General features: G+C 49.5%; 1 protein-coding gene across 2 annotated transcripts in view; it reads left to right on the top strand.

Annotated features, from left to right (window-relative positions):
- The window catches only part of TRAPPC10 (trafficking protein particle complex subunit 10), an 86,460-nt gene that overhangs the window by 55,738 nt on the left and 13,675 nt on the right, over window positions 1-17,047 (top strand). The window contains exons 9-17 of one of the 2 annotated variants that reach the window (XM_042903268.1): window positions 255-369; window positions 1,394-1,470; window positions 2,242-2,333; window positions 4,207-4,347; window positions 4,666-4,778; window positions 8,736-9,250; window positions 10,226-10,367; window positions 11,392-11,550; window positions 12,479-12,585. In XM_042903268.1, coding sequence (XP_042759202.1) covers window positions 255-369; window positions 1,394-1,470; window positions 2,242-2,333; window positions 4,207-4,347; window positions 4,666-4,778; window positions 8,736-9,250; window positions 10,226-10,367; window positions 11,392-11,550; window positions 12,479-12,585 — 1,461 coding nt within the window. Of the gene's footprint in view, window positions 1-254; window positions 370-1,393; window positions 1,471-2,241; window positions 2,334-4,206; window positions 4,348-4,665; window positions 4,779-8,735; window positions 9,251-10,225; window positions 10,368-11,391; window positions 11,551-12,355; window positions 12,586-17,047 lie in introns of both variants that reach the window. The other variant, XM_042903267.1, reaches the window with a different exon arrangement.

Here is a 17,047-nt window from a genome sequence, read left to right as displayed (position 1 = left end):
CAGGACGGTGTGGGTTGGTTAGTGGCGTAAGCTCAGAACTGCCAGCCTCGGAATCACTCGGAATTCTTGCACACGGGTGTGAATCCGAGATGGTCCCGGTAAGATACGTTTTTGTATGCAGATAAGAATTATTTGGATAGGAAGGCTAAATTTCTTCTAGGATTTAGTTGGATTTTAATTTGTATATTCAAATTCATAAATTCTCTGCTGATCACTTCTGTAAATAACTGAAAATGGTGGGTTTATCTCAACAGCTAAAGTCCTTGGGCTATCTGTGCGGACTTGTGTCGGAAAAAGGACCTAACTCAGAGGACCTCAACAGGATAGTTGATCTTCTGGCAGGTTTGGGAGCTGAGCGACCCGAAACAGGTACTTTTGGATGTGTGTCTGTGCACTGGCACAGTGGACAGTAACGAAGACGTCCCTTGCATCTTGCCACATTTAATTCATATTCTAACAGTGTAATTGCTCCCATTTGGGAAGTTGTGCTCCTTGTTAGCTGACCAGATTAATACACAGAGTATTTTACCATTTAATAGTGTAAAGAAATGTTGGAGATAGCGTAAGAAATTGGAAGGATTTTAAAAAACGTTTCTGAGTCTCTCGCAGGCTCGAATGAGCGGATCGTGACTTTTTACAGCCTGTGTGGAGTCAAAATGCACCAGTCTCCCTCTGAATTAACAGGGGACCTAGTTTCCTAACAGTATGGCCAGAGAAATCCTTTTACTCCGTAAACTACTCCTAGGTCATGAGGCCCTTTGAAAGGAGCCTTCCCGATTCTTGGAGGTGTGAACTGAGACGGAAGAGTGTGACTTAGCCGAAGCCTTGCTGAGGTCTGGCCCGCGGGCACACCGAAAGTAGCCGGCGGGCCGTGCGGTGTTCACATTCCGTGGTGACCACTCGGGCGAGACCACTTCCGATCGTTGTGGAAGCGATGTGATTAAAGACTCTGGTCTCAGTCGGGAATGAAACAGCACGTGAAGGGTTTCAGACTATTTTGTGACTGTATTGCTTGGACGAGCACGGAAGTAGGGATGGAGTTCTGGGGGGCACGGCTGTTTGTGGGTCCCCAGGCAGCAGGTGCAGGTGAGTGCCTGTCCCCGTGGCACTTGAGGGTGATTGTAGACTCATGACGGGTCTGAGGAGGTGCGTAGAAACGCAAGCGGCTTCTGCGTAAGTGACTGACGGTCACCCCGTGTGTGCAGAGGATGGCCTGCTGGGGTCAGGGTGGCCGGGCGCAGACTGGGCGGGAGGCCTTGAGCGCTCGGGACAATGCGGGTTGGTTAGTTAGAACTGCCAGGCTCAGAATCACTCAGAATTCTTACACACAGGTATGGATGAATAAGGATGGAAAAGGACTGAGGGTAAATAAGGACTCTCATTTCTTTTTAAGCCAACACAGCTCAGAGTCCTTATAAGAAGCTCAAGGAAGCATTATCATCAGTAGAAGCTTTTGAAAAACACTACTTAGTAAGTATTACAAGTGATACCTGTCTACCCACGGCCCAAGGCTGTCTCCAGAAGGCTCTGTTGACCGTGGGGCTGAGAATGGGATAGTGTTCGGGACCTCCTCCTTGTGGGCCTTTTCCACTTCTTGGTGGGTGCCCTAGGGAACTACGGGTGACACCCAGGATAGTTGCTGTTCGTTAAATGTGCATTGGTATCCCTGGTGCCATAATTAGGCATAAAAGCATCTTTGGATGTTTATAATTTTGTTCAGAGTGATACTGCGCGTTCAATGCAATAGAAATTGTAAGAAAGGCCAATGAATGGTTTTGTGCATACCAGAAAATACGGTAGACTTGAACAAACCTATTGTGCTTCATTTTAAAAGATTTCGACTTAGAGAGACCGTAGGAAGCGCAGTGTAGGTAGGAGCTCGGTGGGCCAGCCGGACTCCTGACTTGCAGGTAACGTGGGAGCATTTGATAGAGCGTTTTTGTCCCTATTGTCCAGAAAGTGAGAAAAATACTAAAAATGTTACCCCATATGGAAAGTACTTTGAGAAGTTAAATACTCTATGCCTGCTGAGTTCCTATTTCTTTTATCATTAGGCTTCATAATTTATGTACAAGTTAATGACTTTGCATAAATCACACATCACGTAAAAACTCAGCACAAAAATAGACATAAACAATGATGTTGTTAACAACGAAGTCTTTCGCTTCAGTGCTGGGTAGATACGTGTGGGGTTGCCTGGTGATCAACTACGGGCTCATGCGGATTTCCGCTTTCCCGCAGGATCTGTCCCACGCGGCCATCGAAATGCACACGAGCATTGGAAGGCTCCGGTCTGCTAAGTTTGTTGGGAAGGACCTGGCAGAGTTTTACATGTAATTGAATTTGAAATTTTCTTTGAGTTTCAGACGTTTCAGACATGTACTAAGAATGTCAGGTATGGGGTTAATGCGAAGTGTACATAAATGTGTAGAATGAAAAATGTAGAATATGTCAGCCAATCGTTATCAGGTGTTTTTTTCTATTTCTTCTAAAAACCAAATGGAGAGATTTCTCAGCTTGTTACTCTTAATATCTGTGTTTCTTTGTGATCGCTCTGTGATCTTTGTGTTTCTTTAGTTAAATTAGCGTAACGTAACTATATACGCAGGTGGTATACATAACATCTACGGTATGTAATAATTTTACTTAAGGAAAGAATTATGAGGAAATGGTTACAAATCTGTATCCAGTGGCATAAACTGGGATACCGATTCGTAAGTATTTTGTTATATAGCATTTTCCGTAGTTACATCAGTTGTCTTCTGGAAGATGGAAAGCCTCGAGGTCAGTGATGTCAACGTCCAGGAGAGTGGGGTGCTCGTTTCGGGTTGAGGGGCGGTGTGCCTGGTGCAGACCAGCGCCAGCTTTGGAGTCGAAAAGACTCCGCATATTTCTCACGTGGCTGATGAAATCGGCCCATCGAGGAGCTGGCGGTGTGCTCGCTATCTCAGAGCCCTGGAAAGGGATGTAAATCATAAGGGAAAAGATGGTTACGTTTGCTTAAATGTGTGTTTGAGACGCTATCTTGAAATCTGTCATTAATAAAGTAATTTTAGTAGCCGAAACCAGAAAAGGCGATTTACTTTCACTGATTAAAGTGGCCGCAGAGGGCTTCGTAAGTCGTCTGAGGGAACTTCCTAGTTTTCCACACGCGCTCGTAGCCGCCAGCCAGTCACACACCTGAGGACAGGGCTAGAGTGTGGCACTCCTGAGCCTCCATCTAGTAAATCTGAGGAGTGAGTTTTTAGTTGGAGCGAAGAGGCCGCCCCCTCGGATGCTGTGAGCCGAGCCCCCCCCCGGACACTGGTTCTGGCGAGGCCGGGAGCTCCAGCGGGCTGGCGCTGGTCCGCCCAGAGGCTCGGCTCCCGGCCCCCGCTTGCCGCAGACTTGCTGGGGGGCCGCTGGCCTCCGTGTCCGGGGGCTGGGCACTGGCCTGTAGACTGCCTGCTCTAGAACATGAGAATCTTTGGCTAGAGATAGTAACTGAAGAAGTATTAAAGGTTCTGACCCCTTTGAAACACCGGGACGTAGGAATACCGACGTGCGTCATTTGATAGCTTGCAAATTTATGTGATTTGAGAATTTGAGAACCTTACTTCTTCAAGAGTAGGCTAGTCAACACTGGAAGGTCTCCCAAGGGTGCCTAGAGCGGACGAGTGCTTGTTCCGCGCTGGCCTTTGTCTAGCGAGCTCAGGAGAGCCCGGACCCTCCAGGGAAGGACGGGGGGTCCGTGTCGTCACCGAGGCTTTGGCAAGCTCTCCTCAGTTGTGCCCTGTTTTACTCTAAACATCTTGAAGGTTTAAACTGGGACTGGAAGATCCTCTTGGGCGATGTGTGTTGCTATTTAAATTCTTCCGGGTTCTCTGTAAATCTCTGAGGCCTGGCGAGGGCCGTTTGCCCGAGTTTCAGAGCCGATCCGAGCTCCCTCTCAGTCGGGCTGTACGGACCGCTTCTGCGTGTGCCCGACTTTAGCAGGTGCTGTGGCACCGACGCAGGCGGACGCGGGCGTCAGCGCTTCCTGGCCAACCGGCCGCGTCCCCGTGGATGAGTCCTTCACCTCGCCTCCCCCTTGGCCTTCCCACGCGTCCTGCTCCCGTGGGGAGCGCCAGAGAGGGACTCAGACGGCACAGGGTCGGTGCAGGGGGCGGCGGGCAGGGCGGGATTGTCACGAACCATGACGAAAGCTTCTGTGTGTTGGTTTGCAAGGAGGAAAAAGTCTCCGCAGAAGGCGGAAGTGTACCTGCAGGGAGCACTGAAGAACTACCTGGCTGAGGGCTGGGCGCTGCCCATCACTCACACGAGGAAGCAACTCGCCGAGTGTCAGAAACACCTTGGACAGACCGAAAAGTATCCTTTGGGTTTAATATTCCCCGCGAAATAGGAGACTTGCTTTCTGTCCGTACGAGCAGCGGGGCCCACGGTGAGTGTTTGGCAGACACCCAACGGCGAAGAGAGGAGAAGCCCGCCTCGTGCTCACGGACCGGGCCGCCTGTAAGTTAGGGGCCTAGTCGGCACGTCTCACGTCTGTCCTGGAGCTCCTGATAACGTAGGCCCCGAGGAGACTCCGCGCCGGGCTGCACGCGGAGGCTCTGGGGACCGGGAGCCTCTGGTGCCGGTGCCGCTGGGGGAGTGGGGCCTCTTCTCAGATCCTTGACTCTCCTCCAGCTACCTTCAGACCAGTAGCCTTTTGGCCAGCGATCACCACCTGACTGAGGACGAACGGAAGCACTTCTGCCGGGAGATACTCAGCTTTGCCAGCCGACAGACGGACAGCCCAGGTCAGACCCGCTCTTTGCGGGAGGGGCGGGGGGTGCTTTGAAGAACCTCACTTTTGAAAACCCGCTTCGCGCTGAAGCAGAGTTGACGCACGGCGTTCTAGTTGTTTCGGGTGTGGGCGTGGCGATTCAGCGGTTGTCTGCGCACTCCGTGCTCGTCACGACAAGTGTGCTCTTCATCCCCGCCCCTCCCGCCTCCCTTCTGGCGACCACCAGTGTGTTCTGTATTTAAGAGGTCTTTGTCTCTTTTCCGTTCGTTCGTTTTGTTTTCTCCTTTTTATTTTGAGAGAGAGAGAGAGCACGAGCAGGGAAGAGGCAGAGAGAGAGAGGGGGAGAGAGAAGCCCAAGCAGGCTCCGTGCTGTCAGCACAGAGCCCGATGGCGGGACTCGAACCCACGAACCGTGAGATCGTGACCTGAGCCGAGATCAAGAGTCAGACGCATAACCGACTGAGCCACCCAGGTGGCCCTGTTCTGTTTCTTAAATTCCACATATGAGTGAAATCATGTGGTATTTGTCTCATTTCTTTCTGACAGACACTCAACTTGACCAGCTGACAGACAGCCCTGGTCAGATTCGCTTTTAAAACTTCTCCTTGTGAAAACTTTCAAATACTGTGGGAAAGTAAAAAAATAACACAGTATATACCACAGGCTACCCACCTAGATTCAGCAGCTGTTAACTTTTGCCGTGTGGCAAACATGTATCTGTATCTTTCTTTCTGCTGAACTTGGCAGTGACTCCAGACCACATGACACACTTCACCCTGAAACTGCTTAGCGTGGCCTTCTGAAATCAAGGGTGCCCCCAGCCACCCAAAGAGCAAGGTTCTGACTTCAGCTGCTAAGTGGTCTATATTCAAATCTTCCTCGATGGTGCAAAAGAAATGTTTTTATAAAGTATTTTTAGTAGAGTCCAGTCAGGGATCACACATTGCCTTTGATTGTTATATCTCACTTCTCTTTTAATTACTTTTTAGTTTTTTATTTTTTGAGAGAGAAAGCGTCAGCAGGGAGAGGGACAGAGGGAGAGAGAATCTCAAGGGCTCCGCGCTGTCCGTGCAGAGCCCAACACGGGCTTGATCTCGCAACTGTGAGCGCGTGACCTGAGCCAAAAGCGAGTTGGATGCTCAACCAACTGAGCCGCCAGATGCCTCGCTTCTTTTTTAATTTAGAACAGTTCTTCCCGTCTCTTTTCCTTTTTTTAATATGCTGTTTTTAAATATACTAGCTTTATTGAGATACAACTCACCCATTTGCAGTGTACAATTCAGTGGCTTGTAGAACATTCATAGACACGCACGGCCATCTCCATACAGTGAATTCTAGAACGTTTTTGTCTCCCCCAAAAGAAGCCTCATACTTCTTTCTCCCAGCCTTCCTCCTACCCGCACCCCTGGCAGCCACTGATCCACTTTCTGTCTCTGTAGATGCCCATTCTGAGTATTTCACGTAAATGGAGCAACCTCACGTGGTCCTTTGTGACTAGCTCATGTCCCCGCGCGTCACGTTTTTAGCACTCATCCATGTCGCAGCCCGTGTCGGTGCTTCCTTCCTTTTCGTGGCCGAAAGTAGTCCTCGTATGGATGGACCGCACTCTGTTTATCCCTTTGTCCACTGTGTGACATCTGGGCTGTAAGATGCTGACCTTTTAAAGGCATCGAGCCCATTGTCTCACAGGCTCCCCACCTTGTGGAATTTGTTGAGTGTTTGCTCAAGGGAGCATCACCTAGGAAGGTAGGTCTGAAAGGCTTAGATTTAGGCCAGAGATTCGGCAGATCCATTTCGTAAGTGGTGCTGTGTGGTGAGGTTAAATTTATTGTAACATTTAGCTCCTCGTGTTTAGTTTTTCAAGAAGAGTGCTCATCTAAGATAGTTACTGCCTTAGTCCACTTAGACTGCCATAGCAAAATGCCTCACACCAGATGCTTAAACAACAGACATTGTTTCTTGCAGTTCTGGAGGCTGGACGTCCAAGGTCAGGGTGCCAGCAAGGTTGGTTTCTGATGAGGCTTGTCTTCCTGACGTGTCTTTACGTGGCAACAGGAGAGACAGAAGTGGGGTGGGAGGGGCAGGGCGGAGAGGGGTGGGGGGGAGGGCGAGGGAGGGGGAGCGCTCGCTCTACTGTCTCCTGATAAAGACACTAACGCTTCATGACCTCATCCAAACCTCATCATCTCCTAAAGGGCCCATGTCCACATACCATTGTACTGGGGGCTAGGACTTCCACTTAAAAAGGGGGACCACAGTGGGACCCCTTGAGGGCTCAGTCAGTTAAGCTTCTGACTCTTGAGCTCAGGTCACGATCTCACAGTTTGTGGGATTGAGCCCCATGTCAGGCTCTCACTGACAGCACGGATTCTCTCTCCCTCTCTCTCTGCTCCTTCCCCGCTCGTGTGCATGCACTCCGTCTCTCTCTCTCTCTCACTCTCAAAGTAAATAAACTTAAAAAAGAGGATGGGGTTGACCACAGTGCAGTCTATAGCAGTTTTTAAGTACTTGAAAGCCAGTGTTTCCAAAGATTTTGGCTTCAGGTAGGTAGATATACGGTTGTTGATTGCTGGGGTGCATTTCACTCAAATTGAGCTATCTGGATGGTTTCTCAGGAGCAACATGGCATTGGTTTGTTTGTGTTTTTTTAGATTCTTTTTTTTAAAATTTTTTTTTAACGTTTATTTATTTTTGAGACAGAGAGAGACAGAGCATGAACAGGGGAGGGGCAGAGAGAGAGGGAGACACAGAATCCGAAGCAGGCTCCAGGCTCCGAGCTGTCAGCACAGAGACCGACGCGGGGCTTGACCCCACAAGCCGTGAGATCATGACCTGAGCTGAAGTCCCACGCTTAACCGACTGAGCCGCCCAGGCACCCCTTTTAGATTCTTTAATGTGCCCCAAATGGTCATTGGCAGAGCCATGTGCCACGTCTGCTTTATGTGACACGTATGTGAGACTGCACAGGCACGCCTCCTGCCAGCATTCCTTGACGACGTCTCTGTAGGACTAAGATAGTCTACGATTGACCGCTTGTGCTTCCTTTCCTTCTTTCCTTCCTTCTTTTTAATTAAAGTTTATTTATTTATAATTTATAGTTAAAAGGGAGAGAGAGAGCACATGTATGAGAGCTGGGGAGGGGCAGAGAGAGAGGAAGAGAGAATCCTAAGCAGGATCCGTGCTGTGCTGTCAGCGTGGAGCCCGACGTGGGGCTGGAGCCCATGTTCCGGGAGATCGTGACCTGAGCCAAAATTCAGAGCCAGACACTCGGCCGACTGAGCCACCCACGCCGCCCCTCAAGTGCTTTTAGAACATTAATCTCCGCAAGTCTTTCCTTGAGTTGATTAGTGTTTAATAAACTTACCAGTCTGGCAGCCTTGTACATTTTGTGACAAACCAGAAAGAAGGCCAGAGAGTACAGTGGGTTCTCCCGCTTAGTAACTGGGAGGCTGTGGCCTCGCTGCCCTCTGGGGGTCCAGGACACAGGGCTCCCCACTGGCTGGTTTCATAGGCTGGCAGGCGCCTGGGTTTATTTCCGGATATATGGGGGGAACGTGGCGTCTTTACCTGAGAATTTCTTTAGGTGGGAAAGCGGTGGAGTTCTTTGAAACAATTCTAGTAATTGGACTATTTATAAATACTGTTTTGAAATTCAGGGCTTAATTGACCTGTTTTTCTCTTAGGTTTGCCAAAACAGAGCTTACAGACCTTAATTTGTTCACATTTTATGACTTCCAGGAGTTATCTGGGCATGTGTTTATGCTTCCCTTTTGACCAAATACCTCGTTTAGCTGTGCGAAGACGGCGCGGGGCCGGGGGGTTTCCGCCGTCCCCTTTGAATAGCGTCGCTTCCTGCTTCTCGTGCCCGGTAGCGACCGAGGCCCCGCCGCCTGCAGGCAAGCCAAGGTGACAGAGAGAGACAGAGAGACTCACTCGTGGGGGACTAACTCGTGGTAATGTGCGTTTACAGGTCAGAAAATAGTACTCCCTCTGCACTGTTTTGCACAACTGAGAGACCTCCATTTTACCCCTTCCAACGCCGTGGTCCACGTCGGGGGGGTTCTGTCCGTGGAGATCACCTTGTGCAGCCAGATGCCCATGCCCGTCCACGTGGAGCAGGTCGCCATCAACGTCCACTTCAGCATCGAGAAAAACAACTACCGCAAGACCGCCGAGTGGCTGACCAAGCACAAGACGTCCAATGGGACCATTAACTTTCCGACAGAGACCTCGCCTCTCCCCGTGCCCCAGAACAACTTACCCGCGCTGGAGTTGTATGAGATGTTTGAGAGAAGTCCTTCGGACAATTCCTTGAACACAACGGGGATTATATGCAAGAATGTTCACATGCTCCTGAGGAGGCAGGAGAGCAGCACTTCCCTAGAAACGTCCTCCGGTGTGGCTCTGGAGGACGGGGCCCACGTGCTGAAATGTAGCGGAGTGACTCTGGAACCGGGGGCCAATAGGATAACGTTCAGGACGCAGGTACGTGTCGAGGTGGGGAGCTGACTTTAAAGACGGGTCGGGGAGGGTGTCGAGCTCGCCCCAGCTGTTGGAAGTGTGGCGTCTCTGTGCCCTACCCTGGGTTTTGTTTGTATCCTTAAAGAAAAATAGACTGACGTTTTAAAAAATCTTTTATACTTAAACAGATTTGTGGCAGTTGATACATTTTTTACAAATGTTTATTTATTTATTTATTTTGAGAGAGAGGGTGCGAGCCTGCTAGCCGGGGAGGGGCAGAGAGAGAATCCCAAGCAGGCTCCACCCGCGAGCCTGGACGTGGGGCTCACTCTCATGAATCGTGACCTGAGCCGAAATCAAGAGTCTGATGCTCAACTGACCGAGCCACCCAGGCACCTGGCAGTTGATGCGTTGTGAAAGAAGTTCTTAACGTGGATAATTCTGTTTGCTCTCACTGGTATTAAAAAATACCGTCTGTTGGCCTGTGCTTTCAAAGAAGGTAGCACGCTGTCACACTAAACTTTGTTTCCTTTTGTTGGCTGCTCGGCTGTCAAATTAGCGGCTCTGGCCTCTCTTCCAAACCTTGCCCTCAGGCAGGGAGCCCTGTAGTTCCTGGGCTGAAGACGGGGCCAGCGCAAAGTACCGCTCGCTGTTGGTCACGAGTTCATAGTGTAGGCCCAGAGCAGGGCTCCGATCTCATGCCGGATGTTCCAGTAAACACCTGTCGGAGAGAACGCCAGTTTGTTCGATTGAAGATAACGGACTAGAAGCAGAAGGGCAAAGTTACGCCTCAGTGACTTAGGAAATCCTCGTCGGGGATGGAGGGCGCTCCCGAGCGACCTCGTGCGCGGCTGGCCCTGGAAGTGCAGGGCGGAGGGGGGAGGGCGGGGCGGGGACGGCCGGCTAGGACGGCACAGCCCTCCCTCGGAGGATCCATACATAGATCCATAGATCGGATTGGTACAGGGGTGGGGGTGACTCGCCCGCTTGTGCCTCTAGGCCAGGGAGCCCGGAACGTACACGCTGCGGCAGCTGTGCGCCTCGGTGGGCCCGGTGCGCTTCGTCCTCCCCCACCTGTACCCCCCGGTGCAGTACGACGTGTACTCGCAGGAGCCGCAACTGCGCGTCGAGCCGCTGGCCGGTGAGTGGGCGCCGGGCTGGGCGGGGCCCTCCCCGAGGGGTCCCCCGGTCCCTCTCCGCAGCCACCGTCCTTTTGTTAAGTCCTCAGAGTAGGAGGAGCTGGCGCAAAGACCACGTGGCGCTTAATTAAAAGCGCGGACGAGTGAATTTCTCAGCTGTTGAGGCCGAAGACGACCTATTTACTTGGCTTATTTCTTCCATTTGGGACGAAGAGTCAAGGAAAGCAGTTTTCCTATTTAATCTCTCCATACTCCCTACTTTTCTTTTTTTTTAAAAAAAGCCCCCATGGCCTCCAGGGAAGGCCCTCGGGTGCTGAGCCGTCTCAGCCGGTTCCACGGCACCACCGGAGGGCCTCTGCTGACACGAACCTAGCGCCGTGGCCCCGAGGGCCCAGGTGCTCCGAGCGCCACGGTCGCGGTGCTCATACCCTGCTCCCGGCCGTGGCCCTCGCTCCCGTTCTTGCCTGCGCCTTCCCGCCCCCCTCACCTGTTTCTTCCTCCTCCCTCTTCCTCACCTCTTGCCTTCTTCCTTCTGCTGTCCTGGGGTGGGATTCACGGAGACCGCGGCCCACCTCCGCCCTCCATTTCCTTCCGCGAGAAAGCAGTGGCCGCACCTTCTGCCCAAAGGTCCAGACCTGACCCGAAGAAGCCAGAAGCGGTTCTGAATAGCAGCAGTACATTCGATTCCACGTCCGGTCTTTAGTGTCCTTACCGGATTCTCTCTCGCTGCCTTTTTGGCAGATCAGTTTTGAGACCCTCACAGACGTGGTTGCCACTGTGATCCCCAGGTCTCTCCTCGGTACTGACGGGTCTCAGGTTCTCTTGTTCCCGGCGAGGGCCCCCTCAACTGTGCACCCCACAGCACCGAGATGAAGAGTGAGGGTGGAGGGGTGGGCCGTGGGGGGATCATGGAGCACCTAAAGGGAACACATCTGGTTTAGTAGGAGAAACGGAGCATCCTTTTAACCTCGCGGTAGGCCTTCCGTCCGCTGATTGTGATACTGATCGCTGTCTTTTTCCCTTTAGATAGCCTTCTGGCTGGTATCCCTCAGAAGGTAAAGTTCACTGTCACCACTGGCCATTATACAGTAAAAAACGGGGACAGCCTGCAGCTCAGCAACGCGGAAGCCATGCTCATCCTGTGTCACGCAGAGAACAGAGCAGTGATCTACTCCAACACGAGAGGTGAGGCGGCAGTCACCTGGTGAAGGCGGACCCTACCGCGTGAGGCTGTAAGGCGCCTGTCGTCCAGGCCGCGCTCAGGCGGTGTCTGAGGACCACTTCTCCCTGCAGCCCTCTCATGGCAATGGCCTGCCTGTAGGTGGGCTAGGACCCTGTTGCTGGATGGGACATTATATTTGGGGGGGGGGATGGACTGAGAGCCGTGCATATGTTTGGTGGCCAGGCGGTGCTGAGCTTGCTAAGGACTTGTAATGCAGCATCATGGCCTGGGTCCCTGCTCCAAGATGATGCCCTGTCAGCCTCCAGTCTCCTCCTACCTCCCCACCCCCACCCCCATCACCAAAAAGCAAAAGCAAATCAGCCTTTTTAGGCACTGGGCAGAAGCCCTCAAAAAGTCCCGTGTCCCCCGGTCCCCAGGCAGGAGGTGCGGAGAGAGGACACTGGTCCCCTTCTGGGCAGGCGTTGGTCTGGTGGTGGGACGGAGCGGGAGCACGTGATGCAGGGAAGCACACAGTAGGCCATGGGTGGGCCCTGTGGGAAGTGTCCCTTTTCTGCTTTCAGACTTAGCACAGCGACCGTTCTGTGGCCCACGGCCAGCCAGCTTCCAGACAGTATTACTGTCTTAGAGGGTTTGTTCCCGATTTTCCTGCCTCTGCCCTCCCACCTTAATCCTTTCTAGTACACTCTTCTGCACACGTAGCAGCGGCAGAAGTTGGGCTGGACCTTCACTGCTGAGCCTATCACCTACCAGCAGAGAAAGGAACAGCGGAGGGAATGTGTTAGAAGTGACTCTTTCTGTCTTTCCTAGAAAAGGCTTCTGATGCATTGCTCCGGGTTCAGTCGTCTGACAAGGTCACAAGCATCAGTCTGCCCGCTGCTCCTGCGTACCACGTGATTGAATTTGAACTGGAAGTTCTCTCTTTACCTTCAGCTCCAGTAACTGGAGGAGAGAGCAGCGTGCTGGGGATGACAGAGTCCCACGGGAAGCATAAGGACACACAGAAAGCTGGCCAGTGCATGGCTACCACAGACCACAAAGTAAGGAGGGGCTGGAATTGCTCAGCCCGGGAAGGCGGCCTCTGCCTGCCACGCTCGCGCGAACGAGGGGGCTTCTGTTGAAGTGGCAGATTGCCCTTTCCTGATGTCACAGCCTCTCGTTGGATTTAGCATGTATAGCTTCGAATCACCCCTTCTTAGATAAGGGGTACGTCGTGCAAGGACAGAGACAAACAGGCTCTAAGTTTCCTACACCAACTCGAGAGGGAAGGACGGTTTATCGTAAGAGAGAATGTTCGCTTAGGGGAGGGAAGTTTGGGTCTGTAGTCCATTTGTCTTGATGAAGAGGCTAGGTTGAGTTCCGCGTCTTGGTGTGCTTCCATTTCTGCCCACTGAAACGCCATCAGACTTAGCCAGGAGGAAGCGCCATCATTTTACGCTTTGATGTTGATGTCGATTGACCGTTATTTGAGAGATCCATGGCTTAGGTCCACATGCACGGTCCTTCAGCTCAAGGACTGCGTAGCTGCCGTTGTGCTCATTCGGGCATGTCCATGTCTTGCCACACAGATGTCACTTCTGAGGGTTTTTAATGGCCCCACAGGACTGTACGTATCTGCACACCTTAAAAAGCTGCTGCCGGTGGGCCTGGCTTCCAGTCACCCTGAATCTGCGTGCTGAGACCCTCCGCTCTGGGACAATGACAAGTCTTGGCACACCCTCCACTGCGGGAGGTATCAAAGACACAACAGGTGCTGGGACAGCACGAAGGTTTGAGTGACAACCGAAAGCCGGGACGGGACTGAATGACGAGGTTCATCTCCTACACGAGGCCGCTCCTTCCAGACTGGGAGAGGGGGGTGTTCCCAGTTGGTATCGAGACCAACTCAGACAGTCCAGCGAAATGGACAAACAGGAATATGTTCCCAGGAAAGAACAAGATAAAACCTCAGGAAAAAGGATCTCAGTGAGACGGAGACAGTTTGCCGATAAGGAGTTCAAAGTGATGGTCACGAAGACGCTCACCAAACAGGAGAAAAACCGATGGACACAAAACCTCAACAAAGAGGTGGGAAATATAAGAACGTACCAAAGAGAAATCGCAGAGTGAACAACAGAACGGCTGAACTGAAACACAGACCAGATGAAGCAGAAGAAAGGATCAGCCACTCGAGGTCAGTGGAACTCAGTCAATGAGAGCAGCAAAAAGAATGAAAAAAAGTGAAGACAGTTAGGAGCTCCTAAGACATCATGTAGACTAATATTTGGATCATGGGGCTTCCAGAGGAGGAGAGAGAAAGGGTCAGAAATCTCCTTGAAGAAGTAATGGCTGAAAACTTCCCTCATCTGGGGAAGGAAACAGGCATCTAGATCCAAGAAGCCCAGAGAGTTTCAAGGAAGAAGAACCCAGAGAGACCCACACCAAGACACCTTATAATTACCTACCAAAAAGTAAAAGCCAGGAGAGAATCTTCAAAGCAGCAAGATGAAAACCACTTGTTATGTACACGTACGTGATGCTAAGTTATCGGCAGACTTTTCGGCAGAAACTTTTCAGGCCAGAGGCAGAGGCACGATACATTCAAAGCACTGAAAGGAAAATCTGCAACCAAGAATACTCTCCCCGGCAAAGTTACGACTCAGAAGTGAAGGAGAGATAAAGGGCTCTCCGGAGAAACAAAAGCTAAAGGGGTTCATCACCACTAACCCGGCCTTGTTACAGGGAATTCTTTAACTGAAAAGAAAGGGTGTTCACGAGAACACATGTGAAAGAATAAATCTCACTGCAAAGGTAAGAATATAGTAAAAGTACTGGGTTAATCAGTTATAAAGCTAATGTGAAGGTTAAAAGACCTAAGTAGTAAAAATAACTACCATTATAATAACTCATTAAGGAACACACAGATAAAAAGATATAAAGCATGACTCAAAAGTATCAAATGTGGGGGCGAGGAAGAGTAAAAGTGTTGAGCTTTAGAATGGGATCAAACTTCAGTATTAACTGAAAATAGATTGTTACAGATACAAGGTGTCACATGTAAGCCACGTGGTAGCCACAAAGCCAAACCCTGTAGCAAATACACAAAAAAGAAAGAAAAGGAACATAAGCATACCACCGAAGTCATCAAAGCACAGAGAACAGAAGAAAGGAACAGAGAGAAACTACAGAAACGGTCGGAAAACAACAAAAATGGCAACAGGCATGTGCCTGTCAGTAATTGCTTTAAACGAACTCACTCTGTGTCCAGTCAAAAGACACAGAGCGGCTGAATGGGTAAAAAACGCGAGACCCGTGTATATTCTGCTTACAAGAGGCTCACTTCAGATACAGGGACACACACAGACTGAAGTGAAACCAAATAAAGAGATCAAAAATCTAGAACAGCTAGACTTCCATCAGACAAAATAGACGTTAAAACAAAGACTATAATAAGAGACAAGGGGGAGAGTGTTACTTAGTGGGGTCAATCCAACAAGAAGATACCACACTTGTAAATGTTTGTGTGCACAACACGGGAGCAGCTAAGTATGTAAAGCAAATGTTAACAGACCTACGGGGAGAAATGGACAGCAATACAATGATAGTAGGGGATCTCAATGCCCCATTTATATCAATGGATAGATGATCCAGACAAAATCAGTAAGGAGACATTGGCCTTAAGTGATACATTAGACCAGATGGACTTAACAGATGTTTACAGAACATTCTGTCCACAGGCAGCAGAATACACATTTTTTTCAAGTGCACATGGAACATTCTCCAGGATAGATTGTATATTAGGCCACAAAACAAGTCTTAACAAATTTAAGAGGATTGAAATCACGTGATGCATCTTTTCTGACCCCAACAGTATGAAACTAGAAATTAATTACATGAAGAAAACTGGGATATTCACAGATATGCGGGGATTAAACAACAGGTTACTGAACAACCCCTAGGTCAAACAAGAACTCAAAAGAGAAATCCAAACATGCTTTGCGACAAATGAAAATGGAGATGGGACATACCCAAATTGGCCAGATGTGGCAAAGGCAGGTCTAACAGGGACGTTTGTAGGGATAAATGCCCACCTCAAGAAACCGGAAGTCTCAAGTAACCTAACTTTACACCTGAAGGGACTAGAAAAAGAGGAACAAAGCCCAGAGTTAGTAGAAGGAAAGAAATAACAAACGTTAGAGCAGAAAGAAATGAAGCAGACTAAAAAGGCAATAGGAATGATCAATGAAACTGGGAGCTGGTTCTTTGAAACAATACAATCGACAAACTTTTAGCTAGACTCACCAAGATAAAAAGAGAGAGGACTCAAATCAGAAATCAAGGAGATGTTACAGCTGACACCACAGAAATACAAAGGATCACAAGGGACTGTTATGGACAATCGTATGCCGACAAATCGGGCAACCTAGAAGAAAGGGATAAATTCCTAGGAACATACCGCCTACCAAGAGTGAACCATGATGAAACAAAATCTGAACAGAATGATTACTAGTAAGGAGACTGAATAATAAGAACCTCCCAACAAATGAAAGTCCAGCCAGAAGGTTTCACTGGTGAAGTCTACAGAATGTTCAAAGAAGATGTGTTAATTCTTAGCACATTCTTACTACAATTCTTAAACTCTTCGAGAAAACAGAAGAGGGGGGATGTCTTCCCAACTCATTCTACGAGGCCCGCATTGACCTGGTACCGAAACCAGAAAAGGATGCCACGAGAAAAGAAAATTACAGGCCAGTGTCTCTGATGCGCACATGTGCAAAAGTCCTCAACAAAATATTAGCAAGCCGTATTTAACAATACACTAAAAGGATCATACACAGGATCCAAAGGGATTTATTTCAGGGATGCAAGGATGGTTCACCAGCCACGAATCAGTCCGTGTGCTACACCATGGTAACAGTAGCGAAGTGAAGGGTGGAAACACACACAGGAAAGGCATTCGGCAAAATTCGACATCCATTTATGGTAGAAACTCGCAACAAAGTGGAGATAGAGGGAACATACCACAACGTAATAAAGTCCACATATGACAGGCCCGCAGCTAATAACGTGCTTGACGCTGAAAGCTTTTCTTTGAAGATCAGGAGTGAGACAAGGATGCCTGCTCTTGTCACTTTTATTCCACACGGTACTGGAAGTCTTTGCCAGAGCAGTTAGGCAAGAAAAAAGAAATAAAAGGCATCCAAATCGGAGGGAAAGAAGTAAAATGTCACTATTTGCAGATGGCATATTGCGTGTATAGATATATGTGTATATATACATATATATATACATAGATATATGTATATATACACACACACACATATAAAGCTCTAAAGGCTTCATCAAAAAATTTCAATTCAGTAAAGGTGCAGGATACCAAATGAGTATGCAGACATCTGTTGTGGTTCTCTATACTAATGATGAGCTATTGGAAAGAGAAAGAAAACAATTCTATTTACAATTGCATCTAAAAGAAGAAAATACCTAGGAATAAATTTAACCAGGGAGGTGACAAACCCACAT

This window comes from Panthera leo, chromosome C2 (genome assembly GCF_018350215.1).
Source record: "Panthera leo isolate Ple1 chromosome C2, P.leo_Ple1_pat1.1, whole genome shotgun sequence".
Taxonomy (NCBI): Eukaryota; Metazoa; Chordata; class Mammalia; order Carnivora; family Felidae; genus Panthera; species Panthera leo.
The sequence above is the reverse complement of the archived record's forward strand: the minus strand, read 5'-3'. Positions and strand labels throughout refer to the sequence as shown.